Below are 15,795 nucleotides of genomic sequence, written 5' to 3'. Positions count from 1 at the left end.
AGCTCGTCTTTTATTTTTTTATTACCTCTCATGGTCAACTCATCATCATTAGAAAAATACTTATCTATTAGTTAAAAGATTTTTTTATTAAAAATTATAGAAAATTTTATGAAAAGCATAAAAATGCTTTTTTGATGTTTTGATTTAATACCTGTTTAAAAAAAAAGAAAAAAAATATGAAGAGCTTCGAAATAAAATATCGACATTTCCAATAATTTAATATCGATTTAAATATTTAACATTGTTTCTAATATCGAATTCGAAAATTAACAACAATATTCCAAAATTATTTAATAAAAATATCGATATTTTATTTTTAAAATACTAGAGCATTTTATAGAAAGTTCAAAAATGAAATATCGATATTTTATTTTGATAATTCCATATTCAGTGCGATATATAATTTTGATAATTTCAAATTCATTTCGATATTTGACATTCTTATCAATATCCATATCAAAAATTAAGAACAATATTCCGATAGTATTTTATTGAAATATCGATATTTTGTCAAAAAAGAAATTTTGGAATGAAATATGGATATTTTTTTTTTTAAATAAATCAAAACTTGTATCCTTTTTTGTCTCAACACTTTTTATTTCAATAGTCCAACGTTTTGGCCAATTTAGCCATCCTCAAGGACGTCCTTATTCATTTTATAAAAATATGAAAATAATTGTTTTTGTAAAATAGCTATTTTTTTTAAGAACCTCATTAGAGCCACAATCGTAAAAAATAAAAATAAATAACAATATTTTTTTTTAGAGTTTTGCACTGTTTTAGAGTTTAGCTGTATGTTAGTTTTGGGAAGTTTATGTTTTCTGCTTAATACTGAGTATAAGGTCTTTTGCAAGTTGAATTCTAGGTTGTTGCGTTGAGCCCATTTCTCCATGTGGTTAATGAGTGCTTGTAGTTTTGTAAACAGTTTTCCGTTTACAAGTATTAACACATTTTTAGCATACAGGAATATTTGAACATTTTTAGGGATTTATTAATCGAAAATTGAGTTTACTAGAATATTCCATAAGGTTTGTGAAAGGCATGATCCTTGTGGTTAGCGTTTGTTAATTTGTGATTATTCGACCTGATTTCTTCATTCATTCATTCTTTACTTATAAGACGTCTTTAATTTTATGAATGGCATCTCCCGACTTTTTTGAGGAGAAAATCCAAACTGTTTAGTGTGTATAATGTCTTGTGTCCGCTGGTAGTATGTTAGTCCCATTATTGGTAATATTGTGTTAGGTAGTAATTTGTTCGAATCCCGCTTCGGAATATGTAACAGACCTTTTTTCCAAGTCTTTGGTATCTTTGTTTTGAGCCAGATCAGTTGGTATATATTTATAATCAGATTTAGGTTTGCTTCTGTGGTGTACTGTACTATCAGTGTACTGTCATTACTTGTATCAGGTATTAACTTAGCATTAGTTCTTAGTTCAGTTTGTTCCTCGGTATCGTTAATGCCATTGCCTTGTGGAACTCGTATAGTATCTAGTAAGTGTTCTAATGTCTGTTTGAAACCGGTTGTGTGATTATTATTGTTGGTTAAAACTGTTCTTAGTATATCCTGGCTCAGTATTTTATTAGAAGCATATTTATAGAACCAGTTTCAGGAGTTTTGATTGCTCCGAACAACATGCTATTAAAGAATTAATTTTAGACAGTTTCATCAGTGCTTGGTATTTGTACCTGAAATTGAGATACTCAACTTCCTTTGCCGGTTGGCGGTTTTTGTGTGGTTAACCAGTTTGTAGTTCCACCATGGAACTGATCGATGAGTTTATTGGAAGTGGATAAAAATTTTAAACGTTTTAATGTCGCATGCTTTAGTTAACGCTTTTCTAAAGAGATCAACTGTCGTTTCTACACCAAAATTAAGTATGTCTCCGATATAAATATACATATATACACATTTATTTACAAATCCATGAAAATAAAAGACAAACAATTTATAATACAATTTAATTACAATGATTATAATACTAAAATAATTCCTAACTTATTTAATTCCCACTTTAAAATTAATGTCTATAAATTAAAAATAATATTGTTCTCCCATTGAATGGAGGAAGAGTAGTTTCTTCAAGGCATCTCCCTTCATCCTAGTTCTGTAGGGACTAATAATATTTCCTGCACTGGAAAAAATTCTCAGTTTCCTCTTAGCTACTTCGGCAAGTTCTTGATACAATCCCGAGTTGCACCAAAACATAAGAGGGCACTTGGTTTGTCTGCCTTTACTGGTGATCTTAATTACATTACCAGCTCATCGGAAAGATCTGATGTTGCTATATTTTTAATAAACATTAATTAATCAAGGTAGAGTAAATTATAAACTATCGATTTTATACTAACTGCTAAATATAATATCAAGTTCATATAAAATATATGTAATAACTACCAAAATAGAAAAAAAAATATTTTCATACGTTTAGAACTGCACAGTTTCCACGTTTCCTGGGTAATTTTAGCATGCCCGTCTAAGAAAGAGGAAGAGTTTCTTACTTTACTGTGGTTATTTGAGTCGGAGCTCTGTTAACGGTTGGGAAATCGTCTGAAGCAATTTAAGATTTCCATCAGCTCCTGTATAGGTTTTTCGAGGACATAAGCATTCCAGAAATACATTTTTTTCCTCCTCGGATCTAGGATATACTTATGGCTAATATATGTGTGTTTTCTACCATTAATCTTTTCGTAACTGATTCTAAAGTTGCATCTTTCAATTTGTAGCCAACGAGGAAGCTTAGATTTTTCTGATTTCTTCGATAATATAAGCAACTGGAATCGCCATACTTATCGCTGGGTAAGTCTTCTAATTGCTTAGTTGCTCCATGAAGAGGTTCTAGCAATGTTACAACATCTTGGAGGTCTCGGTTTTCAGCGGTTGTTGTCATCATAGGAGCAGACGTGTGCTTATGCACAATACTATTTAGTGTGGAGTTAAGGTTGAGGAATCTCTCGAGCATAGCATCGGTAGAACACCACCTGGTTGCCACACTTTGATTCAGCTTCATTCTGCTAGACGCCCTCAATTCCTAAGAAGCTCTAACACTGCTTTTAAACCAAGACACAAGATTCTTCACTTTCTCAATGCGGGGATTTAGCTCTGGTACAGCCTCAATTGATCTGCTAGCGACCAAATTTAAAAAGTGGGCGAAGCAGAGAACATGTTTCTCTTTCTCAGAAGCAATGTCCATGGCATTAACCATATTCGATGCATCGTCAGTCACCGCTGAACTCACCTTTTATTTGTCCAAGGACCACTCCACTAAGATATTTAATAATTTCGCAGCAATATGATTGCTGGAGTGGGTCTGGTTTATTTCAGACACACCAATGATGGAGGAGGCAAATTTCTTATCATCCAGAAAATGGACTGTAACACCCAAAAAGCTCCCCGTCTGAAGGGTTTCAGTCCAAATATACGAGGTTAACGAAAAACTCTCTAAAGCACGAAATTTCCTCTTAAATAATTCTGAAACCGTTGAAAATTTTTCAACAATATATTTGTTAACTCTTTTCCTAGTTGGAAATTAATAGGGAGATATTACTTGAAAGAGCTTAAGGAATGCCTCATACTCTACCTAGGAAAATGGCAAATTTGCTTTACATAATAAATGATCAAATCAATTCGGCAATGCCGTTTACCGCCCTCTTATTGAATTGAAGGGCTCTTCCAAGGTTCGCTGGGTAATTTTCTTAATTGAGGACGGTTGGTTTAACCTTCATCCAAGGCTGCCTGTATACTCCTTGGACATGAGGGCTTGTTGGTGACAGTTCTCTGGGGTCCGTTTCTGTCACCCGGTTTCCTCAAGCTAGATGTTCCTTGTGACCCCAATATCTGCTTCCATGGAGACGTCTTAGTGAGGCTATTAGCAACTTTTGGATACATTTTGAGAATATGGGGTTTGAGATTAGATTTATTATCTCACGTTCACAAACCGTCCGTACATTCGGCACTTAAAAGTTTTACTATCTATTCTCGAAATTAGGAACAATTTTCCGTTATTATTTTATCAAAATATTGATATTTTGTTTTAAATTTAAATTCCATATATTGAAATGAATATGAAGTAATTATAAAGAATAAACAAAATATAATGAAGAAACAATATATTGATATTTCTTTTGGAAAATTTTAATAAAATTTCGATGAATATGGATATCGATATCCCACTCCAACTATACATACGTACGGAGCTTTCCTCGTGGAAACGTTCCTAATATCATTATATCTATACTAGAATATATTATTTGATATCATAACAGTAGTTAATATTAAGAAAAAAATTAATAAATAAATTGAAATTCAAAAGGAAAAATATCTATATTCTATAACAATTAGTGACATTAATTGATGTAACAAATAAATTTTATGTATATGTGTGTGTTTTGAAGTAAGCATTACAGATTTTTGAGAACTTAATCTTTTTCCACTTTATGACTTATACTACTTTGTATTTTTTTTTTTTTTTTTTTGCGGAAGAAATTACCCTCTTTATGGTTTCTTATTTTGATTTCATCATTTAAACTACATTCTGGGCTGTTTAATAATTATTTGATACATCGTTCTACAAATTGTGTAATACAACAGCTAATAATGTTAAAATTATACAAAAATTTCAATAGATAAGTAAAATATTATTATATCATTAGTCATTTAAATATAAATTACTATTTATATAACTCAATTTACAATTATATATAAATTTTAAAAACATTAAGATCGAGTAAAATAATATAAGAAATAATTGTTGTAGTAATCCCATCGTAATTTACGATGTTCATATGTCAAAAACAATCAAAACACATTTTTATATCCAAAATCTTCAATACAAGTTAAAACATGTCTTTAGTTTTTATTTTAAAAAAAACTTATTTGTCATATATATTTAAAAATTATAAAAAAAAAATAGTAAGTTCATACTATATGAAAATAAGATGTTAAATTAATAATTTTATATGTTACATCACCACTTACAGTGGAAATGCCAGGAGGTTCCGCCCTCAGAGAGCTGTTCTTAAAACAGTTATGACAGCCAGAGGATTAGAAGACCCTAAATCTAGAATGCTAGCGCGCTCTGCTCGTTTGTTACCCAAATACTATCGCCTGTCTGCAGTCTTTGTCTCTGTAATCTTCATCCTTAGAGCTGAAGCCTTCCTGCATTAGCTGTGGCATTGTTCTGTTTCCTCCATTCGGTCTACGACGTCTGCCCTTTCTTCAGATGCGGATGTACAGGTATTCAGTTGTTATACCAGAGAGGATATTTCTAAAATTGGAAAGAACAAAGTTCTTAGTAGAAACCTTATTTCCTTGCAGTAAAAAAAAAAAATGCAAAAGCGTACAGTAAAAACCTAAAATACTGCAATATTTATCTTTATTGTTTATTTTATAGTATTAATTTAATTAAATCTGAACTAACCTATTTTGAACTAAATTAAAATAATTTAATACACCCAGTTTGAGGAATTCCCTCAAGCATTTTTTTAATGCGACTTGGTTGGAATGTTGCCCTCTAGTGGAAAACACATGAAAGTGTAGAGTATGTAGATATAGTGGCCTATACAGGTGAAATAGTAAACGCATTATCATTAAAGGGAATTGTTTTACTACTTGTTTTACTACGCAACATGGGTGACTGGATCTTCACAATACCCAGGCAAGAGTGACAGCGGCAAGCTGAGAGAACAAAAGAGAGAGAGAAAAGTTCCATCGAAACATCAATAGAACGTAACACCAAGTAACCTATAGTAGCTTAGATTATTCTATGTAAACTCAATCCAATCAATAATCAAAATTAATACAAATTCTATCAACTATCTTGTAAACCCTTTTGGCAAAACAAATATAATCAACTGTTTTATAAATATTACAAGAAAGAGGTTTTGTTTTATTTTTGTTCACGGTAATTAATTTCACTCCAGGGATATCAGCAAATAAATTATAATTAATTTGGGTAATATCCCCCAAATATAGAACCCGGGGAATACTTGAATTATACAATCACTACTGAAAAGAAAGAAAGAAATTTCCACTAACAACTAAAATTTGAAAGAGAATAATAAAAGACCAATTGGGAACCCAAGTTGAAAACATTAACAATGAAAGTTTTTCTCCAAAAAAAGAAAACGTTTAATTTTGTGCATTATTAATTTCAATGTATCGTAAATCATATACATAATAGGTTTAAAATATGTTGCACATCGGTATAAAATATGTTGCACATCGGTATAAAATATGTTGCACATCGATATAAAATATGTTGCACATCGGTATAAAATATGTTGCACATCGATATAAAATGTGTAATAACATCGAAAGCCGGTCTGCTAGTCTTATTAAGTTGAGTCACAAGTAACTTCCCATGAAATGCATGTCCCAGACCCGGCACTTTCAACTTCGAATTTCGAGTATAAACTTCTACACGAATTAGTATCTAATTGGCACTATTTAGCACCAAAAAAGATCGCGAGTTATTGCGTGTTCAACTCTGCCGGGCGAGGGACATTTTTTGTCTTTGGTATTGCTATGTACTGTCTTAAGATTTAGTTCGGATGCCAGGATAATCGCTGAAGACAATTATCCAAAAATAAATTAATTAATTAATTTATATTGAGTCCTGTAAAATCTATTATTATAATTGGATTCTTTTCTTAAGACTTGTTGTGTTTATAAAATATTGTTACCATTAATTGTATAATATAATATGGGGTGGTATTGTGTAATATAATAATAAATAAACTACATCAAGGAAATAAGTATTTATTGATATATGATGTTATTAAAATGGTTGTAATGATTAAGACATGGTTCGCCATAAAATATGATAATTACATTATAATTTATTAACTAATATAGTTGCTGATTTGGGTGGTGTGCGTCGAGTATATAGTGACGTCTTTGCCATTGTTGTGTTGTAAGGATGGCGTTCCATTTCTGAAGACCCCTTCTCAGGACCTCTTCGGTCTCCCGTCCTCTTCTTTCTCGGTTTCTCCTGCTTCTGTCACTTCGGCATGTGGTACCCAAGACCACTTGGAATGAACTGCGGTTCCCATAGGTAACCGAAAAGTACTTAAACACAGAGGTCCCCCTTTTATTGAGAAGTATCCCCTCTTGGAGAACATTTATCGGTGCAGATGTGGCTGTTATTAAACGACATATTGTTGTAATAATTGCTAATGTCCCGATACATAGCAGTATCATCAGTGTAGTGCTCTACTTTGCTTATACTCGTTCGACGTCCGCTGAATCCCCTCAATTGGTACTGAACTACATAGAAAGACATTATAATCTTAAAGTAGAGGTAAAGTTACATACCTCTGTTTCGGTTATTACATCTCTAACCTCAAGCCATAGGGTTTTCTGGTAATAGTTTTTACTCTAGGACAACTTACATTCTTGCACTTCACTTTCTGAGGCTTTACGTTCTTCAATATAATATGGTAATCCACTTACACCAGTTCCTGAGATTGTTATTGTGAGACAAGCTGTTCGCAGTGTTTTAATATCTCTACAAGTTGGACTAAATATGACATCAATAAATGTTGGATATTCTTCGGTCATTTTTCGTATAATTTTTTCTGCTGTGTTTAATGTGTTCAATACACCGAGCTCACCTGAGCATGCTTCAAGATTAGGGAATGTTACCAGTAACAGTTCAGATCTCTTTTTGTACGTTTGTACCTTTCGTTGCTAATTCTTTGCAAAAGTTTAGAAATTTTCCGGATATTGTGCTATTAATTTCTGTTTCTAGAACTTCTTTAAATGTAGAGATATTGCTGTATGCACAAGAAACAACTTGAGCACAAGTGTTACTTAATGTGACCTTGGATTTGATTTCTTCTTTGCAATATGTCAGAGTTTTTAGTTCTGTCATTTTTTAACAACCCAACTTATTCTTCTATTAGAACTAGGAGACGTAACATCAGCAAATGATGTTCCTAGATTAGGTGGGTTTTGAATTTATAATAAATATCAAACACAAAAGCACATCAAAGAGAAACACCGCTCACCAACCTTCCTCTTGGACTGCTGAGACACGACTGATTAAATTTATATATGACTTCTTGACCGTAGCTCTAACCATCTTCTTCAAATGTGCAAATGTGATATATTTATTTTGTTTTTATTTTATCTGTGTGATTTATTCCTTCTTATTTCCCACATTTCATTTTTATTAGTGTTACAGTAATAAATATTGCTTCCGGCGTTTTGAACTGTCCGTCCGTCTTCAGTTGTTGATTCTGAAAATAGTTACTAATTGCTGTTACATCAAAAGAATATAAATTATTTTCAAAAATACCCAAATATATTCTTAATCCCATCGGAACCGTTACTTTTTCTTTAAAAATTTCTTTCATATTTCAAATAATTATTCATTTAGAATAATTTAATTAATTTGAGGTAATTTTTGTGTTACTTCGATATTTTCTCAATTTTATTTTTTTTAACCACTCTTTAACGGAATAATTTGTTAAAAGATTGGCTATGAACTAGAGACGTTATTATTGTTATTATATATCATTATAACGTAAAAAAGTATCAATTAGGGATGCAAAGGGATATCGGTTCTTTTGGATTTCGAAAAATTGCTTTTTTTAATTTTTTTCTATCCTGAGTATAGAGCAGTTTTATCATATAGTAGATCGGGTGAACTACCGTTATCTACTACTAATATCTTCCATGGTTGTAAATGTAATAGTTATAGTGTAATATCAACTGTAATGTGTTATAGTTATTGCCATCATCTCATATATCTATCTAGTAGTTTCCCTTTAAGTTGTTGAACAGTTATTGAATAAAATTAATCGATATGTAGTTTTTTTTAAAGGTCGAATTTTTATATTGGCCAAACTGTTTCTAGAGACAATAAATTTAACTTATGACTGATGATCCAAGATTTCAGCGAGAATACATGAAATGGCAGGTGAACGCCTATACACAATACATGAAATCGCAGGTGAACGCCTATAAACAATACATGAAATCGCAGGTGAACGCCTGTAAACAATTGCCGGTATTAAGCCCCTTCTTGATCAAGATTGAGATTTCCTGGTTTTACTTCATTCGAGCTTAATGCGTCCCTATGCCATAAATCCATTTAACAAATACACGACACAAAATTACCTATAAAAAAAGTAATTTATCTCTAAACATTAAAAAAACACCTTTTATACACAGATAATTCAATTATGCTTCTATACTCGAAAATGCCTGAACCCTTGGCCCATTTCTGGTTTGTAGTGGCACAGATTAATTTTTGTTTTCATGGATATAAAAGAGAATATTTGTTTGTCTGTCTCCTTTAAACTAGCAAAGCGTCCAACAGAACTCGGTCAAACTCCCAGACAATCTTCACGAAAGAAATCCTGTGGAAAAGTACGGTCGTTATCGGCCCAGCTGTTTGCTTACAGTGGCTCAGGGATTCGAAAAACATTCTTCTATGGGGCATTCTCTCTGAAATGGGCAACTCTACACTTTTTTTTAATATCATTATCTTTCTTTGACTATTTAAAGCAGGCAGAAAAATTCTTCAACCACAAAATAACATATTAATAAAATTAAGATACATATCTAGATGAATGAATAACTAAGATGAGAATTGTAAAAAAAAATTATAAAAAAGACCGAAAAAAAAAATAAAACGAATGATACTTGTTAGTGGCTAGGAAACAGTTCTATGAGAATGGATATAAAATTGGTAGGTTTAGACCTTGTGTTGAAGGGTGGATGGAAGATTGGAATGTGAGATCAAAAACATTGATAGAATTTTTATCGAAAATTGTACTCCTCTGAAAGTGTTTTTATTCCTTTACCATTTTATTATTTAACACAATAGAAAGTATTGGAACTTTCTTTTTAAATAGTTTTTCAAGAAAAAATTAACATGCTAATTAGCAGAATTTTCTAAAAACCACTCTGAAGACTTTACTTAATCTCCTATCCTTTGTTTTTATTTATTTTAAATATTTAAACATTTTGCATATTTTAGTAGCAATCAAAAATAGATAAATAAAAACTAAGAAAGGATTTTATGATTAAGTTAAGGAGACAAAAGTATTTTCTTTATTATTTTATTTATTAATTATTTAGTATTATATTTTTTCCAGGTTGAAAAGACTTTTCCAGATGTTAGAATAGTGATATTAAGGTATTATATATCTTTAGGAAGACGAGATTTTAGAAAAAATAATATTAAACATAGACAATGCTCGAAAGTAATGCAGGATGAAGAAAAGCGCGTGAATAAGATCTGTTCTTGCAGGAGTTGACTGAGCGTGCGCCATTTTTCCGTTTCTCTAGTGGAATAAATGTTTTCGTCACCATATTCATTTAATACTTACTTTTTTTATCACTGAACTTATATATATGAGCCATTTAGTTGACAGGAGATAACTCGATAATATTATCCTTAATACTTTCAATATTGATTCAATATCAAATTAACATACAATAAATGGTTAAGAGCAGAATTTACATTTAAGTAAATTTTTATATTTTCATATTTTTGCCATAATGCTGCAAAATCTAAATTCTAATATTTTCAACGAAAAATATTGTTAAGAGTAAGTTTTTAAAAACTATCAAGATTTATTCAAAGTAAATAAAGTTAGTCAATCCGTCAAATGAAAAGTTCATTTATGAAATTAGTACGAGAAAACGTAACCACATTGAATAATTTAAAAATTTATGTTCTGAAGCAACGATTAATATCCATTCAAAGTATGCTAGTAGCGCTCACTGCATCAGGTTTTATTATATTAACGCAAAGTGCATAAATCGTGCGAAACATTTAATCAAATTTTCGATCCTCTTAAGAATCAAAGAGGAGCGTATAAAAATAGCATAGTTATTCAATAATTATAATTCTAAAGAAATTTCCTAACACTGAAATAGATTTAGTTAGATTTTGTTTGATTTGGGGATTGTCTATTGAAAGATTAAAAATGAAATGAAAAGAAAATTTCTCAAACTAATACACAAGAGGAAAAAAGAATATTAGGTTAGTGAAATAAAATTTTATTAATTAACTAAAGACAATATGAAGAATTAATTATAATAACTGAACAAAACAAAAGAGAGACCTTTTTTTACAAAAAAAAAATGTAAATAAAAGACGTCAGCTGAATGATAATAAATAATGTCTATCTGACCTTACGTTGAGGACGAAGACCGAACAGATGATAGCTGTAGGGTATTGACGGCGAAGCAGCACAGTTGTAGATCGCAGTCCTTTTGTAAGAAGACACTGTTCTATGAATAAGAACAGCGCTGGTAATGTGAGGGACCGTCCATGGCTGAGGAGGTTGAGACACAGCTCTTAGCATCCTGGGGACTACGGTGTACCAGTTCGAATCTGGCCTGAGGGGTCGACTTTTTTCAATTGTGTGGTGGTCCCACGAAATAAAAACTTGACTCCCCACTATGGTAAGAATAGGTTGTTGACCTCTAGATAGCCCTCCTCCCCCCCCCGTATATCAGAAATGACCAGGAAGGGGTTCATAATAAAAAATAACTTATTACGAGGCCTTAAAGACAACTGACTATTTTAAACTTATTACGAGGCCTTAAAGACAACAGACTATTTTAAACTTATTACGAGCCCTTAAAGACAACTGGCTATTTTAAACTTATTACGAGGCCTTAAAGACAACAGACTATTTTAAACTTATTACGAGCCCTTAAAGACAACAGACTATTTTAAACTTATTACGAGGCCTTAAAGACAACTGATTATTTTAAACTTATTACGAGGCCTTAAAGACAACTGATTATTTTAAACTTATTACGAGGCCTTAAAGACAACTGACTATTTTAAACTTATTACGAGGCCTTAAAGACAACTGACTATTTTAAACTTATTACGAGGCCTTAAAGTCAACTGATTATTTTAAGCTTATTACGAGGCCTTAAAGACAACAGACTATTTTAAACTTATTACGAGCCCTTAAAGACAACACACTATTTTAAACTTATTACGAGCCCTTAAAGACAACACACTATTTATACTTATGACGCTGGCCACAGCCTTTTGATATTAACAGCAGAACTATTAATTTCTTATTTCAAGAAGTGTAATAGGATTCATTTTTACAAAATGATATTTTACATTACATTACTATATAATTTAATAACAATGAAAAGTAACACACAGATTCCTTATATAAGAGTGTTTAATATATTCCCCTCACCCAAACAAAAATCAATTTTCCGATATAAATAAAAAGAAAAAGGAAATTGAAGAAACAAAATGTTTACATGCTTAAACAGTCATTATAAGATTTATAAAAAGAAGTAAAACAGGTTGAATCCTAGTGGCACTTGTCATACAGATCTGTAAAGAATATGAAGCTCCGATAGTTACTTTACTAAAATAAATTGAAACTGTCAGTTACAATGTCAAAAAAAAACAAAAAAAAAAACGACATATAGGATTCCCTGGAGCCTTGTACAAAGGCCATTTTATTCGAGGGGCGAGAAGGAACCGGGTGTAATGATGGATCGGGTACAGCCGGGCCTGGGGGGACACATTTTAGCCCGAGGTCACATCCCTCCTAGGCCGCTCCTATATTGTCTTCCTTCTTCGGCGCCTTTATACGATCGGTCAACTGTTCTCTTTGTTATTGGAACAATACCCTTCTGCTAGTAGATCATATCTCTCAAACTTTTATATTCCGAAGAAGTATCTTTTTTTATATTACTTGGATGGGATTTTTGGGTTCCCAATCAGGGACAATGAAAAAAATGACTAACTAGGGACTTGATTCATAATGAAGAAGAATGCAAACTACTAAGTTAATACTTATAGATATTATAGAAGTTTAAACAAAGTACAAGTCATCACTACATAGTTAATAAAATCGTATCAAGTTATAGCAGGAGTTTTATCAATTTTAGGTGCGGTAAATTTTATTTTAATTATTAATATACGACCAACAGATATAACCCCAGAACGAATTCCATTATTTGTATGATCAGTAGGAAATAATGCCCTTCTTCTTTTACTTTCATCACCTGTATTAGCAGGAGCTATTACTATATTATTAACTGATCGGAATTTCAACACCTCATTCGTTGATCCATCGGAAGACCCTATTCTTCACCAACATTTATTTTGATATGTTGATCATCCTGAAGTTTACATTCTAATTTTACCAGGATTTGGACTAATTTTACATATTATTAGACAAGAAAGAGGAAAAAACGAAAGATAGGTATAATGTACGCTATATTATCAATTGAAATCCTAGGTTTCATTGTATGAGCTCACCACATGTTCACAGTAGGAATAGGAACAGTAGATACTCGAGCCTACTTTACAGCCACTACAATAATTATCGCAGTTCCAACAGGGATTATAAAATTTTCAAATGATTAGCAACAATACATGGAGTAAAAATAAACTATTCACCCGCTATAATATGAGCATTAGGATTTGTATTTTTATTCACTATTGGAGGATTAACAGGAGTAATCTTAGCCAATTTATCAATTGATATCATTTTACATAATACATATTATCTAATAGCCAACTTTCATTATGTTCTCTCAATAGGTGCAGTATTCGCTATTATAGGAAGTTTTATCCAATGATTCCACTTATTTACAGGATTAACTATAAACTCTAAATGATTATAAATCCAGAGTTAATATTACATTTTTCCCACAACACTTCTTGGGATTAAGAAGGTTACCTCGACGATATTCCCATTATCCAGATAGCTACACAAGATGAAATATTATCTCATTAGTAGGAAGAATTATATCTATAATAAGAATTTTAATATTTATTATAATTCTATGAGAAAGAATTGTATCTAAACGAACACATAACATCAAATATTTAGAGAAAATATAACATCAACAATTGAATGACTACAAAAACATTCATATAATGAAATTCCTATAATTTTCTGCTTCTTTCTACTTTATTTTATCTTGCATTTTTAATTTCTTAATTATATTTTCATCAACATCTTTCAACGGTTGTTTGAAATTCAACGGTCTGTAGTCAAAACAGTAATAATTAACATCTACAGCTTCATGTTTACATAATTATAATAATGAAGGCCTAACGAACCCGAAGGTTTGATGGCGATACCACCAATCGCTCTCTGCATACATCCTTCCAGTGATGCCCCTCCAAACCCAATTCTACTAAATCAGATTTAATGCAATCCTCCCATCTACGTTTCGGTATACCTCTCGGACGTTTACCCGCCCGTTCAGTGTTTATTAACATTTTAGTGATCCGCTCGTTACTAAGCCCTACAACCTTACATGCCCATCTTATAGGCTGCAATGCTAACTTGAATTATATTTATAGGGTGTAGGTCCCTTAATTCAGTGTTTTGTAGTCTTGTTAATTAATTTAGTTGCGTTAATTCATCCTTTTTTGGTCCGAATATTTTATTTTCGAAAACCTTAAGACGCTGTTCATCCTTTAGTGTAAGAGGCCACATCTCGCATCTATAAAGAACAGTGGGTAGGATAATAGTTTCATGTTAATATATCATTATATATCTCATAGTAATTACCCTTCCACACTATACTCTGTAGTAGTTAAACATCTATTTTAAAAATTATATCTTCAAAATGACCTCTCTCTCTCTTCCCATGCCTGTTTTATAGTATACAACTTGTTTTATGATGTGCATTTCTTCTGTAATTTTTCTTCTTTTATTATTATCAGATTTTTCTATTTTTACTCATTTTTCAAATTCAAATTTGTGGTTGTTACCTATTGTATGTTTGGCTAGAGTTGATTTTTTTGTGATCATTCCATGTTTTTTTCTATTATCCAAGTTTTGTAATGTTTCTCCTATATAATACTTATCTTTACATCGTTTGCGTTTTATTTTAAATCCTAAATTTTTTTTTAACAACTATTTAAGAATATTAATGGAAAACAAAACAATTAAAAAAAGAAAAATGCAAAATTAAATAACAAGTGAACAAAGAATGAAAAATTAATCATAATAAAAAAATAACCATAAAAAAGAGAAATTTATTCATTTTTCAAAACATCAAATGTAATTATTTAAAAGTAACAAAATTATGTAACTATATTCAGGATCAGGATTTGAGGATGGACAGACATTCCGACACGGAAAAAGGAGTAATTTACTATAATAAATATTATTCGAAAATTTCATTTTAAAACTATATTACTGATATAATTATATTAGTTTAAAGGATTTTTTTTCTTTCTTCATAAATGGGCAAAAATTAGTAACTTCCACTCTCCCTATAATGCGAGTACAACTCAGACAGTTATTATCCATTTTCTATTATTATTAACATTTCGTACCAAAAATAAAGTTACAGTAGTCTGGTACCCTTACGGGGAACCAACCCCCAATTTTACAAGTTACACAACTGTTTATTTGTATTATTCCGCCTTTTATGTAAAATAAAATGTTACACTGTGATCACTAAAAACATTTGTATATAATAGAAGAGGTGGTAGTTTCATGTTACCTTAGTGACATTTTTCCTCAATGTCAAACAAAGGAATTCGAATTGCTTTTTTTAAAACCGCCTTTGTCCAAATTCTCTTTTATAAGTTGATGCTTGGAGTTAAAACCAGCCCATCTTTCTACATGTCATGTTTTTAACCAATTCACAATTAAACCCGTCATTTTGCCCAGCATAAAAAATGTTCTCCATGGGATAATTAAAGTTTTATTTTTATAATTTGGCGGAAAATATTATTTTGGACTCCCTGGGGATCATACATCCCCTGCAAAGGGGAGGTCTGAGAATGAATTAAGAGAATATAATTGTCAATTAAATGG

General features: G+C 31.2%; 1 protein-coding gene across 1 annotated transcript; it reads left to right on the top strand.

The window, feature by feature from the left end:
- Positions 1–8,917: 8,917 nt before the first annotated feature.
- Positions 8,918–13,799, top strand: LOC106684874 (cytochrome c oxidase subunit 1-like). The gene is given in 5 exon segments (XM_067051646.1): positions 8,918–8,957; positions 12,869–13,204; positions 13,207–13,355; positions 13,358–13,641; positions 13,643–13,799. Coding segments are annotated over 5 exon segments (900 nt in total). The 3' UTR covers positions 13,734–13,799.
- Positions 13,800–15,795: the final 1,996 nt, after the last annotated feature.

This window comes from Halyomorpha halys, unplaced genomic scaffold (assembly GCF_000696795.3).
Source record: "Halyomorpha halys isolate HHAL.00 unplaced genomic scaffold, Hhal_1.1 Scaffold625.1, whole genome shotgun sequence".
NCBI classification, from domain to species: domain Eukaryota; kingdom Metazoa; phylum Arthropoda; class Insecta; order Hemiptera; family Pentatomidae; genus Halyomorpha; species Halyomorpha halys.
The sequence above is the reverse complement of the archived record's forward strand: the minus strand, read 5'-3'. Positions and strand labels throughout refer to the sequence as shown.